The following is a 16,172-nucleotide window of genomic DNA, read 5'->3' as shown; positions in this document are numbered from 1 at the left end:
CGTAACCTTCTCCATGGGTGCGTTGAATCCCTTAGCCCAGGACAGCCATGCAATAGGGGCTGCCCACAGTCCAGACCCTGCCGCAGAGCTGTACTGGGAGCTCCTGGAACTCCTGCTAGGCTGGGGCTCCTGGGTCAGCTTGTGTTTCTAATGGAGTTTTTGCAAAGGCCTTTGCCCATCATCCTGGGTGAGCCTGGGCAGGTGGCAGATCTTCATCATATCCTGTGTACAGTGAGATGGGCTTCCATGCTGACTTAGACAGTAAAGAATCCGCCTGCCAATGCAGGAGATGCAGGTTCAATCCCTGGGTTGGGACAATCCCCTGGAGAAGGAAATGGCAACCCACTCCAGTATTCTTGCCTGGAAAATCCCGTGGACAGAGGAGCCTGGCGGGCTACAGTCCACGGGGTTGCCAAGAGTCAGACATGACTGAGTAACTAAGCAACAACAATATACTGGGATACTGAGGGACCCACGGCGAGTGCCGCAGGGACCGGGATTAAGACCCGGGTGTTTTGGCTTCTGATTCTCTCTTCTGTCTTCCGTGTCATCTTGGCCAATCAGAGTCTGAGGCCCTGTGGCGGCCATGTATAAGTCACCCGCGATGTCTTTATGCATCTGCTCTGTTGCCTGTGCTGAGTGTTGTGAGAAAGACAGAGAAAATGAGTCATCTTCAGGGAGTGTACCGTTCAGATGGGGAGCTCAGCCAACCAAGGACAGAGTTAGCTGATACTTGGATGAAGTGTTAAGATGCTGTGGGTTGGCAAGTCATTTCTGGATTCAGAAATGACAGGAGCGGGTGAGTATAGGCTCACTGGTCAAGGAAGCTTTGTGGGTGGGGCATCCTGGAGCTTCTTGAAGGAGAGCAGAGTTCAGAGAGGCCAAGTGGCCAGAAGTGGGGGACCTTGTGGCATGGATGTGGGACCATGAGGACGTGGCCCGCCTCTGAGTCAGGGGAGCCTGCCCCAGGCTGGGGCTCACGCAGCCTGACCCCAGCAGCCTTCCGGTGCAGCACAAGGATACTGGGGGTCACCACATCCAGCCCCCAGCTTTGTAGGCCCAGGAAACCCTCCCTCACCAGCCCTCCCAGAGCTGATTAGCTCATTAGACACAGACCCACATAAAACCACACTCAGCGAAAGACTGACGTGTGAATGTCTAATTAGAAGTGAAATGGCAGTGTTTCAGGGGAATGGTATGTGAGAACCACTGACCTGATGCCTCCCAGGGAACTGAGAGCCCAGGTTCACTGGGCAGCCCACGCCTCTCCCTGGCAGACCCTGAATCTCCAGGTACCCCTCCACCCTTCCCCAGTCCCTGCCAGCACATGCTGCAGGCTATGGGCATTACTGCCCATGGCCCAGGAGACCGGCGTCCCCGTAGACGCCTGTGCTCAGTGGCTCTGGAGAAGCGTCTGAAATCTGCATTTTACAGCTCCCGGGGCTGTGGTGATGTGGAGCCAGAGTGGGAGTCTGGGAGAAACTGCATCTTCAGGCATGCACACAGAGGCACGTTTTCCAGCAGCCGCACCCTGGTCGTAATGATTGGAATTCAGTTGTTTCCAGAACTTCTGGGTAGCCATTCATAGATGGGCGTGTGGAAGGCAGGTCTGGGTGGCCGATCTCGTAAGATTACTCATCAGTGTTTTAAGTTTAGGGACTACTTTGCTCTCATCCTTGGAAATTAGCCTGCAGATTCCATGAAAGTTAGCCAGGTCCGTCTTCTGTTCTTCATCTTGGAGGGCTCCTCGGGGGCAAGGTGTGACCTTGGGCCCTAAGAAGCTTTCTGCCCCTCCCTCTTGGTTTCAGTGCTTCAGTTCTGGAGAACTCTTTGCTGCCCACAACCTCAGCCACCAGTCGCAGATCGGGGAGCGTGAGTTCCAGGAGTTCTGCCCCACCATCCTCCAGCAGCTGGACTCCAGGGCCTGCTCCTCCGAGAACCAGGAGAATGAGGAGAATGAGCAGACGGAAGAGGGGAGGCCCAGCTCGGTGGAAGGTGAGCCGGGATGGGGAGGCAGGCAGGTGTCCATGCTTGTCAGCCCAGGGACTGCCGGGCTGATCAGATAGAGTGGCTCGCTGAATGATTAACCAGTTATCCTCCTCTTATCATCATCAGGAGGGGTGAACTGAAGTAATGTATAAACTGATATCTCCCATGCTCATGAGACCAGTCCAGCACATCACCAGGCTGGGCAGTGTGGCTGGTGAGCGGTCATTGTGAAACTGTTGGACCACTTTTCCCTTTTGGTTTTCATTAAACTACCAGGGGGCCAGTGCCTTGGTTTTTTGAGTTTAGCATTTAAGGCCTTTCACAGACTGCCCTCATCCCCCTTCATCCACCTGCCCTCCTCCTCTGCCTGGACCTCTGCTCCAGCCACAGTGGTTCACGTGTGTGCACGTGGCTCCCTCGGGCCTGGATCGAGCTCCTGCAATCCTGTCCTGCTGGTGTGAGCTGCCGGCATTTGGTACCTGGCACATGCCACCTGTGTCCTGCCCCATGTCATTATTTAACTCCTGTAGTCTTTAGCCTTTCGTGGGTTCACCTGCCCCTCCATCTGAAAGGTAAGCTGCTTTAGATAGCAACTTTGGTGTATGTTTTCAGGCTTCTTCACAGCACCCAGCAAGAGACACTCGGCAAGCATTTACTGATGGGCTGGTGGAACTCTGTCTGCCCTGGTTGCGGCTGAGTTCAGAATGGGGGTTGCACGCACCCCCAGCAGCAAGAGCACCCCCGCCCGTAGTAATGGCGGCCCTCGTCTGTTCTTGTTCCTCCACAGTGTGGGGCTTTGGCTTTCTCAGTGTCTCACTGATTAACCTGGCCTCTCTCCTGGGAGTCCTCGTCCTGCCCTGCACAGAGAGAGCGTTTTTCAGCCGTGTGCTCACTTACTTCATCGCCCTGTCCATTGGAACGCTGCTGTCTAACGCGCTCTTCCAGCTCATCCCAGAGGTGCAGTAGAATGGAAGTGTGTGCGTCCTCCCTCCCCGGGGCATCCCTGCCCCAACCTGTGCTCCAAGGCCCCTGACAGCCGCCACCCGAAACACAGACGTCTTTTTCTAGTCAAGGGACCCCAGTGACTTCTGCCTCTGAATCTCCAGGGCTTCCTGTCACTCCTGGGGCACCCAGGTCGGCCTCTGGCCTCTTCAGGGGTTGTCAGATGCAAGGCTGTTAGCACTCACCCCCGTCACCCCTACCCACCATCACCACGCTGGGGGTCCGTCAGCCTCCTTCCCCTTCCCCAGTCAGCGCCTTTCCGAAGCCCTGTTGGCAGGGCTTGAAAGGAAAGTGGCGGTGGTGGCTGCCCCTGCCCTTGGTCCGCCTGACCCCCTGCCATTCGAAGTAGAGGCCCTGGCGGTACTCAGGTGTGGCCACCAAGAGACGATCCACCTGGAGTGAGGTGGAAGGAAAGAGGCTACCAACTGAAAAGCGGAACTGGCCTAAAAAGAGCCTTTTTTTTTAAAGCAGGCCCTAATCCACACAGCGTGGGCTTCGCTGGTGGCTCAGTGGTAAAGAAGCCACCTGCCAATGCAGAAGTCACGGGTTTGATTGCTGGGTCGGGAAGATCCTCTGGAGGGGGAAATGGCAACCCACTCCAGTATTCTTGCCTGCGAAACCCCATAGACAGAGGAACCTGGTAGGCCGCAGTCCATGGGGTTGCAAGAGAGTCAGACACTACTTAGGACTAAATAAAAATAACCTGCAGGATACAAGGCCAAACATAGAATCCAGACTGTGAAACAAAAACAAGCGAAAGTGACCGCAGCCCTTCACACCTTGCATCTGGACTTCTTCCTGATAGGAATGACTTCCTGGCGCCCTGACTTGACTGTTTTGAAATGTTCGTTAATTTTGTTCTTTAATTGTAACCATTGAAGAGCTTAAAAAAAAAAAAGGCCCAAGGTGACAGCCTGCCGACGTGTCAACTCAGGCAAGGCCGTGCAGTGGGGCAGTGGTGACGTGTGTTGGCTTTGCCTTCCATAGGCAGCTGCCCACCTCTCCCAATCAGAAGACTTCATGGGGACTTCCCTGGCGGTCCAGTGGCTAAGACTCCGAGCTCCCAACACAGGGGGCCTGGATTCAGTTCCTGGTTATGGAACTAGATCCCATATACTGTACTAGCAACCAAAAAAGAAAAAAAAAAAAAGACTTTACGGGATGCCCAGCCTTGCCTTACCTGTTCCTGCTTCTCGATGAGAGAAGAAATTTGGTTTAAGGTGAACCATCTCAATGCTATGTCAGAATTGCACATGAATCTGGCAAGCACTTCTCAGGGCAGGCCTCATCTTGGGCTATTTTTTTTTTTTCCAGCTCTGGAAATTAAATTAATTTTTTTTTTCAAGATCGGAAATGAAATGCTGTGTTGCCTCTTGAATAGGAATACAATAATGGTGCATACTCCGCCCCTGGACTCACAGGGGAGGCCACGTCCTGGGTCGGTTTCGTCCTGCCCGGAGTATGTCCCCCTGAGAAATGGAAGAGGAAATATTTTTTGGCGGGGTGATCTTGGAAGTCTGTTCTCTACGCTGCAGCCCTCTCAAAGCAAATGGAAACAAACAATACCTGAGGGAGTTCTCTGGTTGTCTAGTGGTTAGGGCTCCGGGCTTTCACTGCTGTGGCCTGGGTTCAATCCCGTGTTGGGGAACTAAGATCCCACAAGCTATGCAGCCAAAAGAAAAAACGAACACAAAAAACATAGAGGGGAAAAACGGCAAGAGAACCTGGGCTGCTGAGAGCGTGAATTCTCCGGGCGTCGGGGCTGATTTGTTTACCCTTTCTGCCCTGCACTTCTGACCTGGTTGCGCCCTGTGCGGTGCAGACCAGCTTTGAGGAGCGTCCACGTGCCTGCCGCGTGGGGCGGATGTGCAAACACAGGCAGCACAACGGTCTCTTCCCGGGCTCTTGTTTCCTCTCTCGGATAGCCCTCGCATCCAAAGTCCTCCAGGCAGCCTCTGGCCTGGCCTGGGGACACTTGGGCTAAGACCGCAGCTGCCCCGCCAGGCACAGCAGCAGGCAGGTGGGACTCGGCCACCAGGCAACAGGGGCAGGAGAGACAGCGTTCCAAGGCCACCTCAAGCTCCTCCCCCATTTCTCCTGAACTTGATTGAAGAAAATTTCATCAGACTTGAATCACTAATAAATGTTCTGTTTCTCTCTCCCCCCTGCTTGTCTCTCTCTGATTCTTCTCTTTTGTCTCCTTTGTTAATATCTGTCAACCAAACCCCTCCTGCCTGCTCCCTCCCCGACCACCACCTGCCTTCCCCCAATGGTGGCTGCCATGCCCTGGGGTGTTGGCCCTTGCCCCTGTCCCGGGTGGGGCTGGCTCCCCCGCTCCATGGCAGTGTGGGGGTACGGTCTCCTCTGCGTGACCGTCATCTCCCTCTGCTCCCTCCTGGGGGCCAGCGTTGTGCCCTTCATGAAGAAGACTTTTTACAAGAGGCTCCTGCTCTACTTCATAGCTCTGGCGATTGGAACCCTCTACTCCAACGCCCTCTTCCAGCTGATCCCTGAGGTATGGCGAGCCAGGGCCCTCTCGGGAGCACGCCGCCTCCTGGGGACTGCGGGGTGCAGTGGGAGGGACCCCTCCCCATCTCCATTTATGGTGTAGCGAGGAGATCTCTCCTTTTGGAAAGCGAAGATGGGAAGCAGACACAAGCAGGGAGGGGCAGTTTGAGGCAGTGTGAGCAGGGAGTAGGTCTGAGAGCTGGTGCAGATCCCAGCTCCACTTGTGCACTAGGGCAAGTCACCTAACCCCTCTGTGCTGCAGTTTCCTCATGCAGAAAAGGGGGAAAATAATCGGCTGGACCTCAGGATGAGCTCGTGAGGGTTCTATGAGTTCGTGTTCATAAATCACCTGGTGCTCGCTACCTACCAGGTGAAGAGACATAGTGTAGCTAGGTCACATGATGGCCCCCAATTTGGAGCTTTGGGCACCAAAACCAGAATCAGTAGGTCTCAGTGAAAAAAAATTAGTTCTCCTCAGTAGGGCATAAACTTCTAAAGACCCTCTGTCTTTTGCATCAGAAAGTAAGCTGAACCCAGCAATCTGGCCTCACACATGTTGAAGGCCCCGTTGCCCCTTCACCTGGGCCAACCAGGACACCCTCCGTGGCAGAGGAGGAGCACTGTGTTTGTAAGGTTTAGCAGGGCCAAGAAGGAGTTCCTGATGCCCTGTGGTCTCCTGGCAGACCCGCTGATGCAGGAAGCAAGCATGAGGTGCTTCACTGTGGGTGGTCTGACAGGCCCGGACCCGCCAGAGGTGAAGCAGAAAGATGACGCCCTGCGCTCCTTGTAGCACTTCGTTTTCCACGCTGTGGTTTTGTGTCTCCCAAGTTGGTCCTCAGATCACTTCTGTGATGTGTAGGGAACAAGGGCTGTTTGACCTGTTTAACAGATGCAGAGCCCAGCCTGTACAAGAGCACTCGTGTCCTGGTTCTTTTAGTGAGAACTGTTAGCTGCCTGTGTCCGCTCCTCTTTTCCTTAAGATGGTTTGACTCTCTTGGAAGGTTGGCCTGAGTGAGTCATTTCTATTCTAGAACTTGACCTTTAATGTCTCTTAGAAAACTACACTGGGATTAGAGACTGCATTTTGTCTCTTTAAAAGAGAAAAGAAAAAAAAACAGTTTCTAAGCAGCCCAGAGTCCCTGGTTCTGATGGCCCTTTTATCTGGGCCCATCCATGAGATGCTTGTGTTTGCTTGTGAGGCCCGTTTTCTATCAGAAAACTGAGGAGCAGGTCAGCAGACACTTTCTCAAGTTCCCCGCTGCTGCACACAAGTTAGGAGCTTCACTGGGAAAACGGTATTCTCCTAACTTCTACTCCTGTCTGCTTTCCCAAGGATTTTCTTTTTTCCCTAAGTGAAGTTTCAAGAACCCAAAACAAACTTCCCCAGGTTGATACATGCAGTAATACTGTCTGCCCCTTTGGCTTTGTGGTCACTGGGAGGTCTGCGGTCAGAAAGATGCTGCAATTCTTACTGTTCCACCAGGGAAAGGATTTCCCATTTTAGAAAGTTTAATTACACCATCTCCCTGTGTGTTTACATGCAGGTCATCCAGGGAGACTAGATAACGACAAAAATAAACATAAGTGTCTCCTTAAATACGGAATTTGCCGGCAGAGTCTGCCCTTATTACAAAGAACCAGGAGAAAGTAAAGACAGGGTTGTTAAAAGTTGGGCAGCCTTTGTCCGAGCCTGTTCTTCCTGAAAGTAAAATTCGAAAGACGATCTGATGTCTTTTGCATCAGAAAATCAGCTAGAGAGAACCCAGCAGGTCTGGTGGCATGACATGAGAAAAACATTAAGGGTTAGATTTTGCTGGAAAAAGGTGAGGTAGATGGCAGAGTTGTCCCAGTCTCTTCCTTTCCTGGAGTCAAGGAGGTGGTGAAAGAGAGGAGAGGGGACCAGTGAAACTCAATTCATTTTGTTTTCCTGGGTCCACAGGCTTTCGGCTTCAACCCTATGGAAGACTATTATGTCTCCAAGTCTGCAGTGGTGTTCGGGGGCTTTTATCTCTTCTTTTTCACAGAGAAGATCTTGAAGATGCTCCTTAAACAGAAAAACGAGGTGAGGCCTAATTGTTGGTAAAGGAAGTGCCTCTCGGGAGAGCATCCATCTCAGAAATGTGTCCCAGGCGTGCTATTGACCTCAGTGCTGATCCAGTGAGCTTACCTGGATCCTCCCACCGTGGGCTCAAACCCACAGACTTCCTGAGTAGATAAACCCACCTCCCCTCGGAAAGGGGACAAGCAGGGGGTAAGGGCGAACCCGAAACCAGGTCTGGCCTGTGTGCCTCCTCCCAGGCAGTGACTTGCCCTCTTTATCTTATTCTAGATTATTTCCTTAACAGATTTTTCAGCCCTTGAGGAGATGTAGGAAGGGCACCGTATATGAAGTAGTCCTCAAGGAAATGAGACCAGTTTTTGTGGCGTAGTTCCCAGAAGTCACGTTTGGTGCCTGGCTCCTAGTTTTCCCCTAAGCAGTTGATGAATGGGATACAATCAGCCTCTCTAAGCACCTGTGCTGTGCTTCCTGCCAGGAATGAGCACTGGCCCCTCGGTCACTGCTCTGAGATCCACCCCATGCCAGCCCCACGCCCCACGCCCCACCCCCCAGCCCCACGCCCCACCCTGCCCCTTTCGGCTTTCTCCATTACCTTGCCTTTGGCCTCTGTCTCTTCATTGCCTGCTCGTGGCTTCCCGGACGGTGGGAGTGAGGTCTTCCCGGTGCTCGTGGCACCTGCTGGGTGGGTGGTTTTGGTGAGCGTTGCTCTGGCTTGACCCCCTCTGTGCGGTGCCGCCAGCATCATCACGGACACAGCCATTACACCTCTGAGACGCTCCCCTCCCAGAAGGACCAGGAAGAGGGTGTGACAGAGAAGCTGCAGAACGGGGATCTGGACCACATGATTCCTCAGCACTGCAGCGGGGAGCTGGACGGGAAGACCTCTGTGGTGGACGAGAAGGTCATCGTGGGCTCCCTGTCCGTCCAGGTTTGGGCCGCCCTCCACTGGGGGACGCAGGTGGGGGTTGGGAGGTGGGAGGGGCTTGCACGGTAACAGCCTTGATGACTCGGGCCTGCCCTGAAGGTCTGTCGTCCACCCTTTGACCTGGGGGCCTTGGGGTCGGGCTTCCTGGCAGGACCTGCAGGCTTCCCAGAGTGCCTGTCACTGGCTGAAAGGCGTGCGCTACTCAGACATCGGCACGCTGGCCTGGATGATCACCCTGAGTGACGGCCTCCACAACTTCATCGACGGCCTGGCTATCGGCGCCTCCTTCACTGTGTCCGTCTTCCAGGGAATCAGCACCTCAGTGGCCATCCTGTGTGAGGAGTTCCCACATGAGCTTGGTAGGTGCCTGGGCACTGCCCCCACCCCAGCCTGGTCCATTGTGCTGTCTCCCCCGCTGCCCTTCGGAACACAGACCATCTTCGGTGGACACATTCTTTGTGCTATGTGAAATCAAACCACTGATTCTCAACAGCCAAATCAGTTACTGCAAATCGATCATTGGATAAGGACATCCTTGGCAGTCCAGTGATTAAGACTCTGCACTTCTACTGTAGGGGGCACAGGTTTGATCCCTGGTCAGGGAACTGAGATGCTGCGTGTGACACAGTTTGGCCAAAAAAACCCAGAAAGTTGATCGTTGGAAATGTTGGAGTTTTTACCAGCATGTTTGTGGCTCAGTTTCTTCACTTCTACACTGGGATTAATAGTGATACCTGTCTCATTGACTCATCGTGAGAAACATGGGGGGAGAAATAGTGAAAAGGACTTATGGTGTGCCATTCACTAGACTTAAGTTTTCAGTATTGGTTATGTCTTACATCCTATTAATCTTCCAAAGGCTGAGCTATATGTTAGAGGTCTGGTGGGTAGATGAGCCAGTTGGAAACTCCTTGGTTTTATCAGAGGGAGAGTGTAAAAAGCCTAGACTTTTTTGAGGCTCAGATATTCAAGGTCATATCCCGGCTTTGCCATTTATTGGCTTGTGAATTTGGGCAAATGACTTAACATCTGTCCATCTCGATTTTGTTTCCTAAAAACACCATGCATTACAGTTTTGAGGAAGGAAGCTTCTTCTATTTCACCATCAATCACAAGAGAAACGAGGCCATTGTAGGTGGTTTTCTGTCTTGAAAATCCTGTGCATTGTGTTCAGCCTCTAGACTGGACGCGCATGGTCAGCCTCATAGATGCAAGCTTGCAAGCATCCTTGGTGTGGAGGTCAAGGGGGCCTTAGTCTGTCATTATGAGCTCTAGTCTGGGGCCGTCAGGATTTTCACCCAGACTCCATCCAACATTTAGGCAGCCTGTCCTCATCAAGTTGTGTGTCCCACAACCTAATATGACTCTTCTGTCCACACCCTCCTCTCTCGTCCTCCCTGCTGTAGGAGACTTTGTCATCCTTCTCAATGCCGGCATGAGTCTCCAGCAGGCTCTCTTCTTCAACTTCCTCTCTGCCTGCTGCTGTTACGTGGGCCTGGGCTTCGGCATCTTAGCCGGCAGCCACTTCTCTGCCAACTGGATCTTTGCACTGGCTGGAGGAATGTTCTTATATATTTCACTGGCTGATATGGTAAGTTTTCCATAGTTTTAATGCCTTGTAGGCAAAACTGGATCAGGTTATTAATTTAAGTTCATTGAGTGGGATGACGGCTAAGATGCATTAGTTACTTTGTTTTTAATAACAACTTTATCAACAAATCAGTTCATGTGTGTGCACATGCTAAGTTGCTTCAGTCCTGTCCAACTCTTTGCAGCCCTGTGGGCTGGTAGCCTGCCAGGCTCCTCTGTCGGTGGTATTCTCCAGGCAAGAATAGTGGAGTGGGTTGCTATGCCTTCCTCCAGGCGATCTTCCCGACCCAGGGATCAAACCCAGATCTCACATGTCTCCTGCATTGGCAGGTGGACTCTCTACCACTCGGCCATGTGGGAAGCCCAAATTTGTATACCACACCATTTACCTATTTAAAGTATACAATGCTTTTTTAAAAGGGATATTAGATTTTTAAAGGATGAAAAGCCTATGTTCCTTAGGCACATGTCACTGAAAAAAAATGATCTAGCTCAACTCCAGGGTCCTTACCTAAGTATCTTTTAGATATCCATAGATAAATAGAAAGGAGGCAGGAAGGGAAGGAAGGAAAGAAAATTACCCATAATTATTCTCCCTCAGAACACCACCACTTGGCTTTATTTCTTGTTTCTTCACAACGCATCGTGTTTGTTTTTAAACAACTAATCACACTGAATATACACTTCTGTATCCTAGTTTCTTTTTTCACTTAATACATCCTAGACGTTTTTCTTGCTGCATACTCTCTAAGGGCATCCTTTTCAGGGAACTCCCTGTCAGTCCAGTGGTTAGAGTAACACACTGCCCACGTCCAGAGGCGTGGGTGTGACCCCTCTTTGGGGGACTAAGATCCAGCAAGGCACGCCAAAACCAAACCAAAAAAGGCATCATCTCCACTGCTGGTATTATTTGGTGGGAGAGTGTACTCGATCCAGAACAGGAATCTCGGGCTCAGAAAGGCTGCATTAGTTTGAGGTTTTAATGTGTGTTGCCAAATTGCTTTCTAAAACAGCTTAACCTTCCTTTACATTATTAGCAGCGTCTGAAAGTGTACATTGTACTGTGCCCACTAACGTCTATTTGAGTTTGCTACTTTAATACTGATTTGTTGCAGCTTTTTCTCTAACGAGGTTGATTTCTTTCCTTAAGGGCATGACATGTTCTTTGGCATGTTTGAATGCATTATTCTGTATCCTTGGAAAGTATTATTTTAAAGAAATCATTTGTTTGTTTATTTTTGGCTGCGCTGGGTCTTCATTGCTACAAGCAGGCTTTCTCTAGTTGTGGCGAGCCGAGGCTACTCTTCCTTGCAGTTCATGGGCTTCTTATTGCTTCACCTGTTGTGGAGCGCAGGCTCTAGGGTTCACAGGCTTACTAGTTGTGAAGCACAGGCTTAATTGCCCCAGGGCATGTGGGATCTTCCCCTACCAGGGGTGGAACCCATGTTCCCTGCACTGGGAGGCAGATTCTTAACCATTAGACTACCAGGGAAGTCCTGAAAAGTAGTATTTTTGATGAGATGATGAGAGTACTGACCACCATGGTCCATCCTCAGCCAATGGGTTAGGATATTTTTTGTTCAATCCTTGGCTCAGGAAGATCCCCTGGAGAAGGAAATGGCAACCCACTCCAGTATTCTTGCCTGGGAAATCCCATGAACAGAAGAGCCTGTAGGGCTTCAGTGCATGGGGTCACAGAGAGTCACACATGGCTGAGCATGCATGCCTTGCTAGCCAGCTGCAGGAGACCTTGAGTCACTGCAATACTTAGCTCCATTTTCTGGCCCCTTACACAGTTGCTTAGTTTCCCAAACAAGTGGCAGTTTTATCAGAGTGGTTATTTTTAACCAGTCGCTAAACACATCCAGGGTTACATATACGTTTAGTACTTTGTTTCACCTCCATAGTTGTAAAGCAGTGGCAACCACCTTGGAGAAAGGTGATAATGTTTAAGTTCTAGAAGTTACTGCTATTGATTTTCTTTGTAAACCAATCCTATTTTTTTATATACCCTGGTGGTTTAGCAGTAAAAGAATCTGCCTCTTAATGCAGGAGACGTGGGTTCAATCCCTGGGTCAGGAACACCCCGTGGAGAAGGAAATGGCAGTCCACTCCCGTATTCTTGCCTGGGAAATCCTACGGACATGGTGGGCTACACTCCATGGGATCACAGAGTCAGACATGCCTGAGTAACTGACATGCACGCGTCTTGATTAAATATTATATATAATAGCTATTATAGTAATCATATACACTAATGATATGTTATTTTCACATAGAAATATAATAATGACAAACACTGTAATGATTATTCGATAGTGTACATCACCGAATTGTCCTGCACTTAAAGGACCTGCAGCTCTCGTATTCTCTTTTCGTCCCCAGTTCCCTGAGATGAACGAGGTCAGCCAGGAGGACGAACGCAAGGGCAGCTCCTTGATCCCCTTTGTCATCCAGAACCTGGGCCTCCTGACCGGCTTTGGCATCATGCTGGTCCTCACCATGTACTCGGGACATATCCAGATCGGATAGGGCCCCGCCAGGAGCCGGCGGGGTTGGCAGTCCGGCCCTGGGCTGCCCGACCCCTGGCCCAAGGACGCCTCATCCAGGAAGCACTTCGGAAGAGGCAGTTCTATTAAAAACTGTGACACGGACTCTATTCCTACATTCAAATGTCAGCTGGTTTTGAAAATGCTCTGTCCAAGGAATAAGCTGCCCTGGAAACCAGCCTCTCGGTAGTGCCTCTGTCCCTTTCCTCTTCTCAGCACAGCTCGAAAGACAAGCCTAACTTTTCCTCTGGTTGCCCTGGCCACTTTCTCTCCCAACCAGCACTGAGACATTCTGAATCCTTGGCCAGGTGATGCAGAAAGAGAGCCAGGGCTCACAGCTTGGTGAGAAATACTAGGAGGTGAATCTACAGTTTGGGGCTCACAAAGTCTCAGTGTGTTTCCTGGGCCTCAGGGTGACCCATTTTTAAGTGAATTTGCCTGTTTTTTTTTACAGCAAAAGTACAAAGGACAGGAATCCCTCATATTTTCAGTCTGTTCGGTTGCCTGTTCTGTCAAAGAGAAGTCAGAGCTGGGAACAGATGAGCGGGGCTGGAGGAGAGGCAAGGATCGCTGTGTGTGGACGAGGGGCGTGTGTCTTGTCAGGACAGTCGCTTATCCCCACTGGGACCCTGGGCCACAATCGGTTCTGCACCTGGTGTTTCGTGGCTGTCCAGCTAAGCAGCCAGTAGTGTGTGTTGCCTGAACCTCCCCTCCTTTGAGATGAACGCTGGTGGACATGGGAGGGCAGAGAAGAGAGACGTCTGAGAAATCCAGTGGCTTTGCTACAATTCCCACCCCGCAGCCCCCACCCCCATCTCCTGAGAGGCATTTCCGCTGCCTCCCTGGCAGCACACTCTAAGCACAGTGACGACACCCATGTTGGAGGGGAGACCGCACAAATCCACCTCCCTGGGCAACAGCTCCTGCTGCCAAGCGATGAGTTGACTTTCAGAACGGGAGTGCCGCTTGGGGTCTTCTTGACGAGGGTGAGCGGGGGTGCAGTCAGCGCAGGCAGCCTTTAGGACTTACTGATGCCACAGCTAACTGCACATGGTAGACTCTGAGCTGGGAGGGGAGCACCCTTGGGGTTCCCAGAATAGGCGACCCAAAAGTTCCCGCGGCAGCCAGCTGGGTCCCCCTTCCGCCCTCACCCCACACCAGAGAGGGCGGATCCTGTATGGAACAGTATGAATTATGCTAATAACTCTCTTCAGAAAATGGGTTGATAGCCTCATGTGTGTGTGTGTGGGAGACCGTGGGTCACCTGCTTGCCCTGTGGAGCCCTCTCCGCAGAGCTCCAGCTGTGAGGGGAGCTAGTCTCCAGGTTCACTAGGTGAATTGCTGTATTATTATCATATTGATAACGTGAGATTCCTCAGCCACTCTGGGGAGCAGACCTCCCCAGAAGCCTTTCTCAGCGGTGCGCGCGGTCGCAGACCGGCCTGTGCGCGTGGCTGACCAGCGCTGGTCCATCGCCACCGCCCGAGCACATTTCCGTTCTGACAGGAAAACTTTTCCACTCTACAGTAATTGAAAGCATCGACTCTGGGTTTTTTTCTTTCTTTCTTTTTTCCTTTGGGAAACATCCCTCAAACCGGGACTATTCTTGAACATGAGCAGGAAAACCGTTGGCGATGCTTTACAAGTTTTTCTCATCTTGCCTGTTGATTTGGATAGATTTGAGAATGGGCGGAAGGAGGAGGAAAACTCAGTTCTCAAGATTCTAGATGTACTGTCAGGACAGACTCCCTGGTAGGATTACAGTCCAGTTTTTACCAAAGAACCAATTCCTTGAATGTTGGAATCTAACTTTTTATACCGTCATTATTATTGTCACTGTTAACTGTTTTGAAACGAATCTTTGTCTCTTCTGTTTCATTTTTCTCAGATTGCTTTCAGGAGCTAGCAAGAAATAACACTCAAACCTTAGGACCCTAGATGATTTTGCTTCCCTTAATTTACATGGATGTATTAACTTGATAATTTTAGCATTCCCTGTAGATCTGTCCTTCCTTACAGACACTGGTATTTGTGGAGTAGAATCCTAAGTAAGCATTAGTGGGTTTCTAGTTTTAGGAGAAGAGCCCAAAAATGTAACCTTGAGCAAATTAAAAAACTAAAATATGAGCAGTAGGGTGTTTTCCCTTCTCGTGCACATCCGTATTAAGAACTGACTTTCCTTTCACAGACACCTGCCTCAGAGGGGAGTTTTTTCCAAACTGTCATTAGTCCAGAGGCCAGTCCCAGCTGTAGCTTAGGAGGGGTAGAGACACTCAAATTGTGCAACGGATTACCTGTTGCTATGGCAACAGATTTGCCTCATGAATCGAAAATGTGGCAGTTTCTTTTTGAAGTGTTGGGTTTGCTGTTTCAAGCATTTGTACACAGAAGTCTGAGGAGTAGCAAGTTCTGAGGACTTATTTCACGTCTGGCATTAGCATCTTCAGCCTGTCTCCCTTGTGGACCACCTTTCTCTAAGGATAACCAGGAAGGTATGTGTAACGTGCAGGAGCCGTGACTCCAGAGGAGGGGTTCTGCTGCTTCTCACCCTCCCCCTGGCTTGCAGGTCTGCTGTCCTTGCCCCCAAGGGTTTTTGTGTCTAGTGTCAACTTAGGTCTCCCCTTCACTGGTCCTTCACCCTGGGTTTTAAAAAGAAAGCTTCTCTTTTATGGCCTCCTAAGACCTGTTTTTAGTAAATCTTCTTCCACATGGTAATATGGAGATAGCAATATGTTGGAAATCTGCTTAAAAAGAAACAAAAGGTTGTCTGATTGTTGCAAAAGAGAGAGGTTAGCTTTTTATTATTCATATTTTATTTTACAGTTCTGCAATTCCATCACAGTATTTTTTTAAATGACTCAGGTGTTATGAAGATAAATTAGAAAATAAAATAAACTTAAGTTATGTGGACTGTAAATGTTTTTATTTGTAAGATTCTATAAATAAAGCTATATTCTGTAACTATTGAATCCCGAGTCATCTTTCGCAATAAGGTAGGTGTAATGGAGACTGTTGAACACAAGGTGGCGATGATGTCTCACTAACATGAAGCTTCCTTTTGCTGGTCCAGCTCACATGTGGAGAGAGGAGAAGGAAATGGCAACCCACTCCAGTGTTCTTGCCTGGAGAATCCCATGGACAGAGTCACCTGGTGGGCTACAGTCCACAGGGTTGCAAAGAGTTGGACACGACTGAGCGACTTCACTTTCACTTTAGTTGGTAAAGATTCCGCCTGCAATACAGGAGACCCTGGTTTGATTCCTGGGTCAGGAAGATCTGCTGGCAAAGGGATAGGCTACCCACTCCAATATTCTTGTTCTTCCCTTGTGGCTCAGCTGGTAAAGAATCCACCTGCAATGCAGGAGACCTGGGTTCGATCCCTGGGTTGGGAAGATCCCCTGGAGAAGGGAACAGCTATCCACTTCAGTATTCTGGCCTGGAGAATTCCATGTACTGGGTCGCAAAGAGTCAGACATGACTGAGTGACTTTCACTTTCACTTTAGAAGGACCCTCAGATAGTGTAACATGCTCACTTTAAAATGATTAACT

General features: G+C 50.4%; 1 protein-coding gene across 3 annotated transcripts in view; it reads left to right on the top strand.

Moving 5' to 3' along the window:
• The window catches only part of SLC39A14 (solute carrier family 39 member 14), a 48,913-nt gene extending 33,330 nt beyond the window's left edge, over positions 1-15,583 (top strand). For 2 of the 3 annotated variants that reach the window (XM_043927394.1, XM_043927392.1), the window contains 7 exons: positions 1,809-1,995; positions 5,337-5,506; positions 7,439-7,561; positions 8,298-8,486; positions 8,635-8,842; positions 9,890-10,074; positions 12,459-15,583. In XM_043927394.1, coding sequence (XP_043783329.1) covers positions 1,809-1,995; positions 5,337-5,506; positions 7,439-7,561; positions 8,298-8,486; positions 8,635-8,842; positions 9,890-10,074; positions 12,459-12,605 — 1,209 coding nt within the window. In that variant the 3' untranslated portion in view covers positions 12,606-15,583. Of the gene's footprint in view, positions 1-1,808; positions 1,996-2,776; positions 2,947-5,336; positions 5,507-7,438; positions 7,562-8,297; positions 8,487-8,634; positions 8,843-9,889; positions 10,075-12,458 lie in introns of all 3 variants that reach the window. The other variant, XM_043927393.1, reaches the window with a different exon arrangement.
• Positions 15,584-16,172: the final 589 nt, after the last annotated feature.

This window comes from Cervus elaphus, chromosome 16 (assembly GCF_910594005.1).
Source record: "Cervus elaphus chromosome 16, mCerEla1.1, whole genome shotgun sequence".
Lineage (NCBI taxonomy): Eukaryota > Metazoa > Chordata > Mammalia > Artiodactyla > Cervidae > Cervus > Cervus elaphus.
Note: the sequence above shows the minus strand (reverse complement) of the source record. Positions and strands in the feature narration are given on the sequence as shown.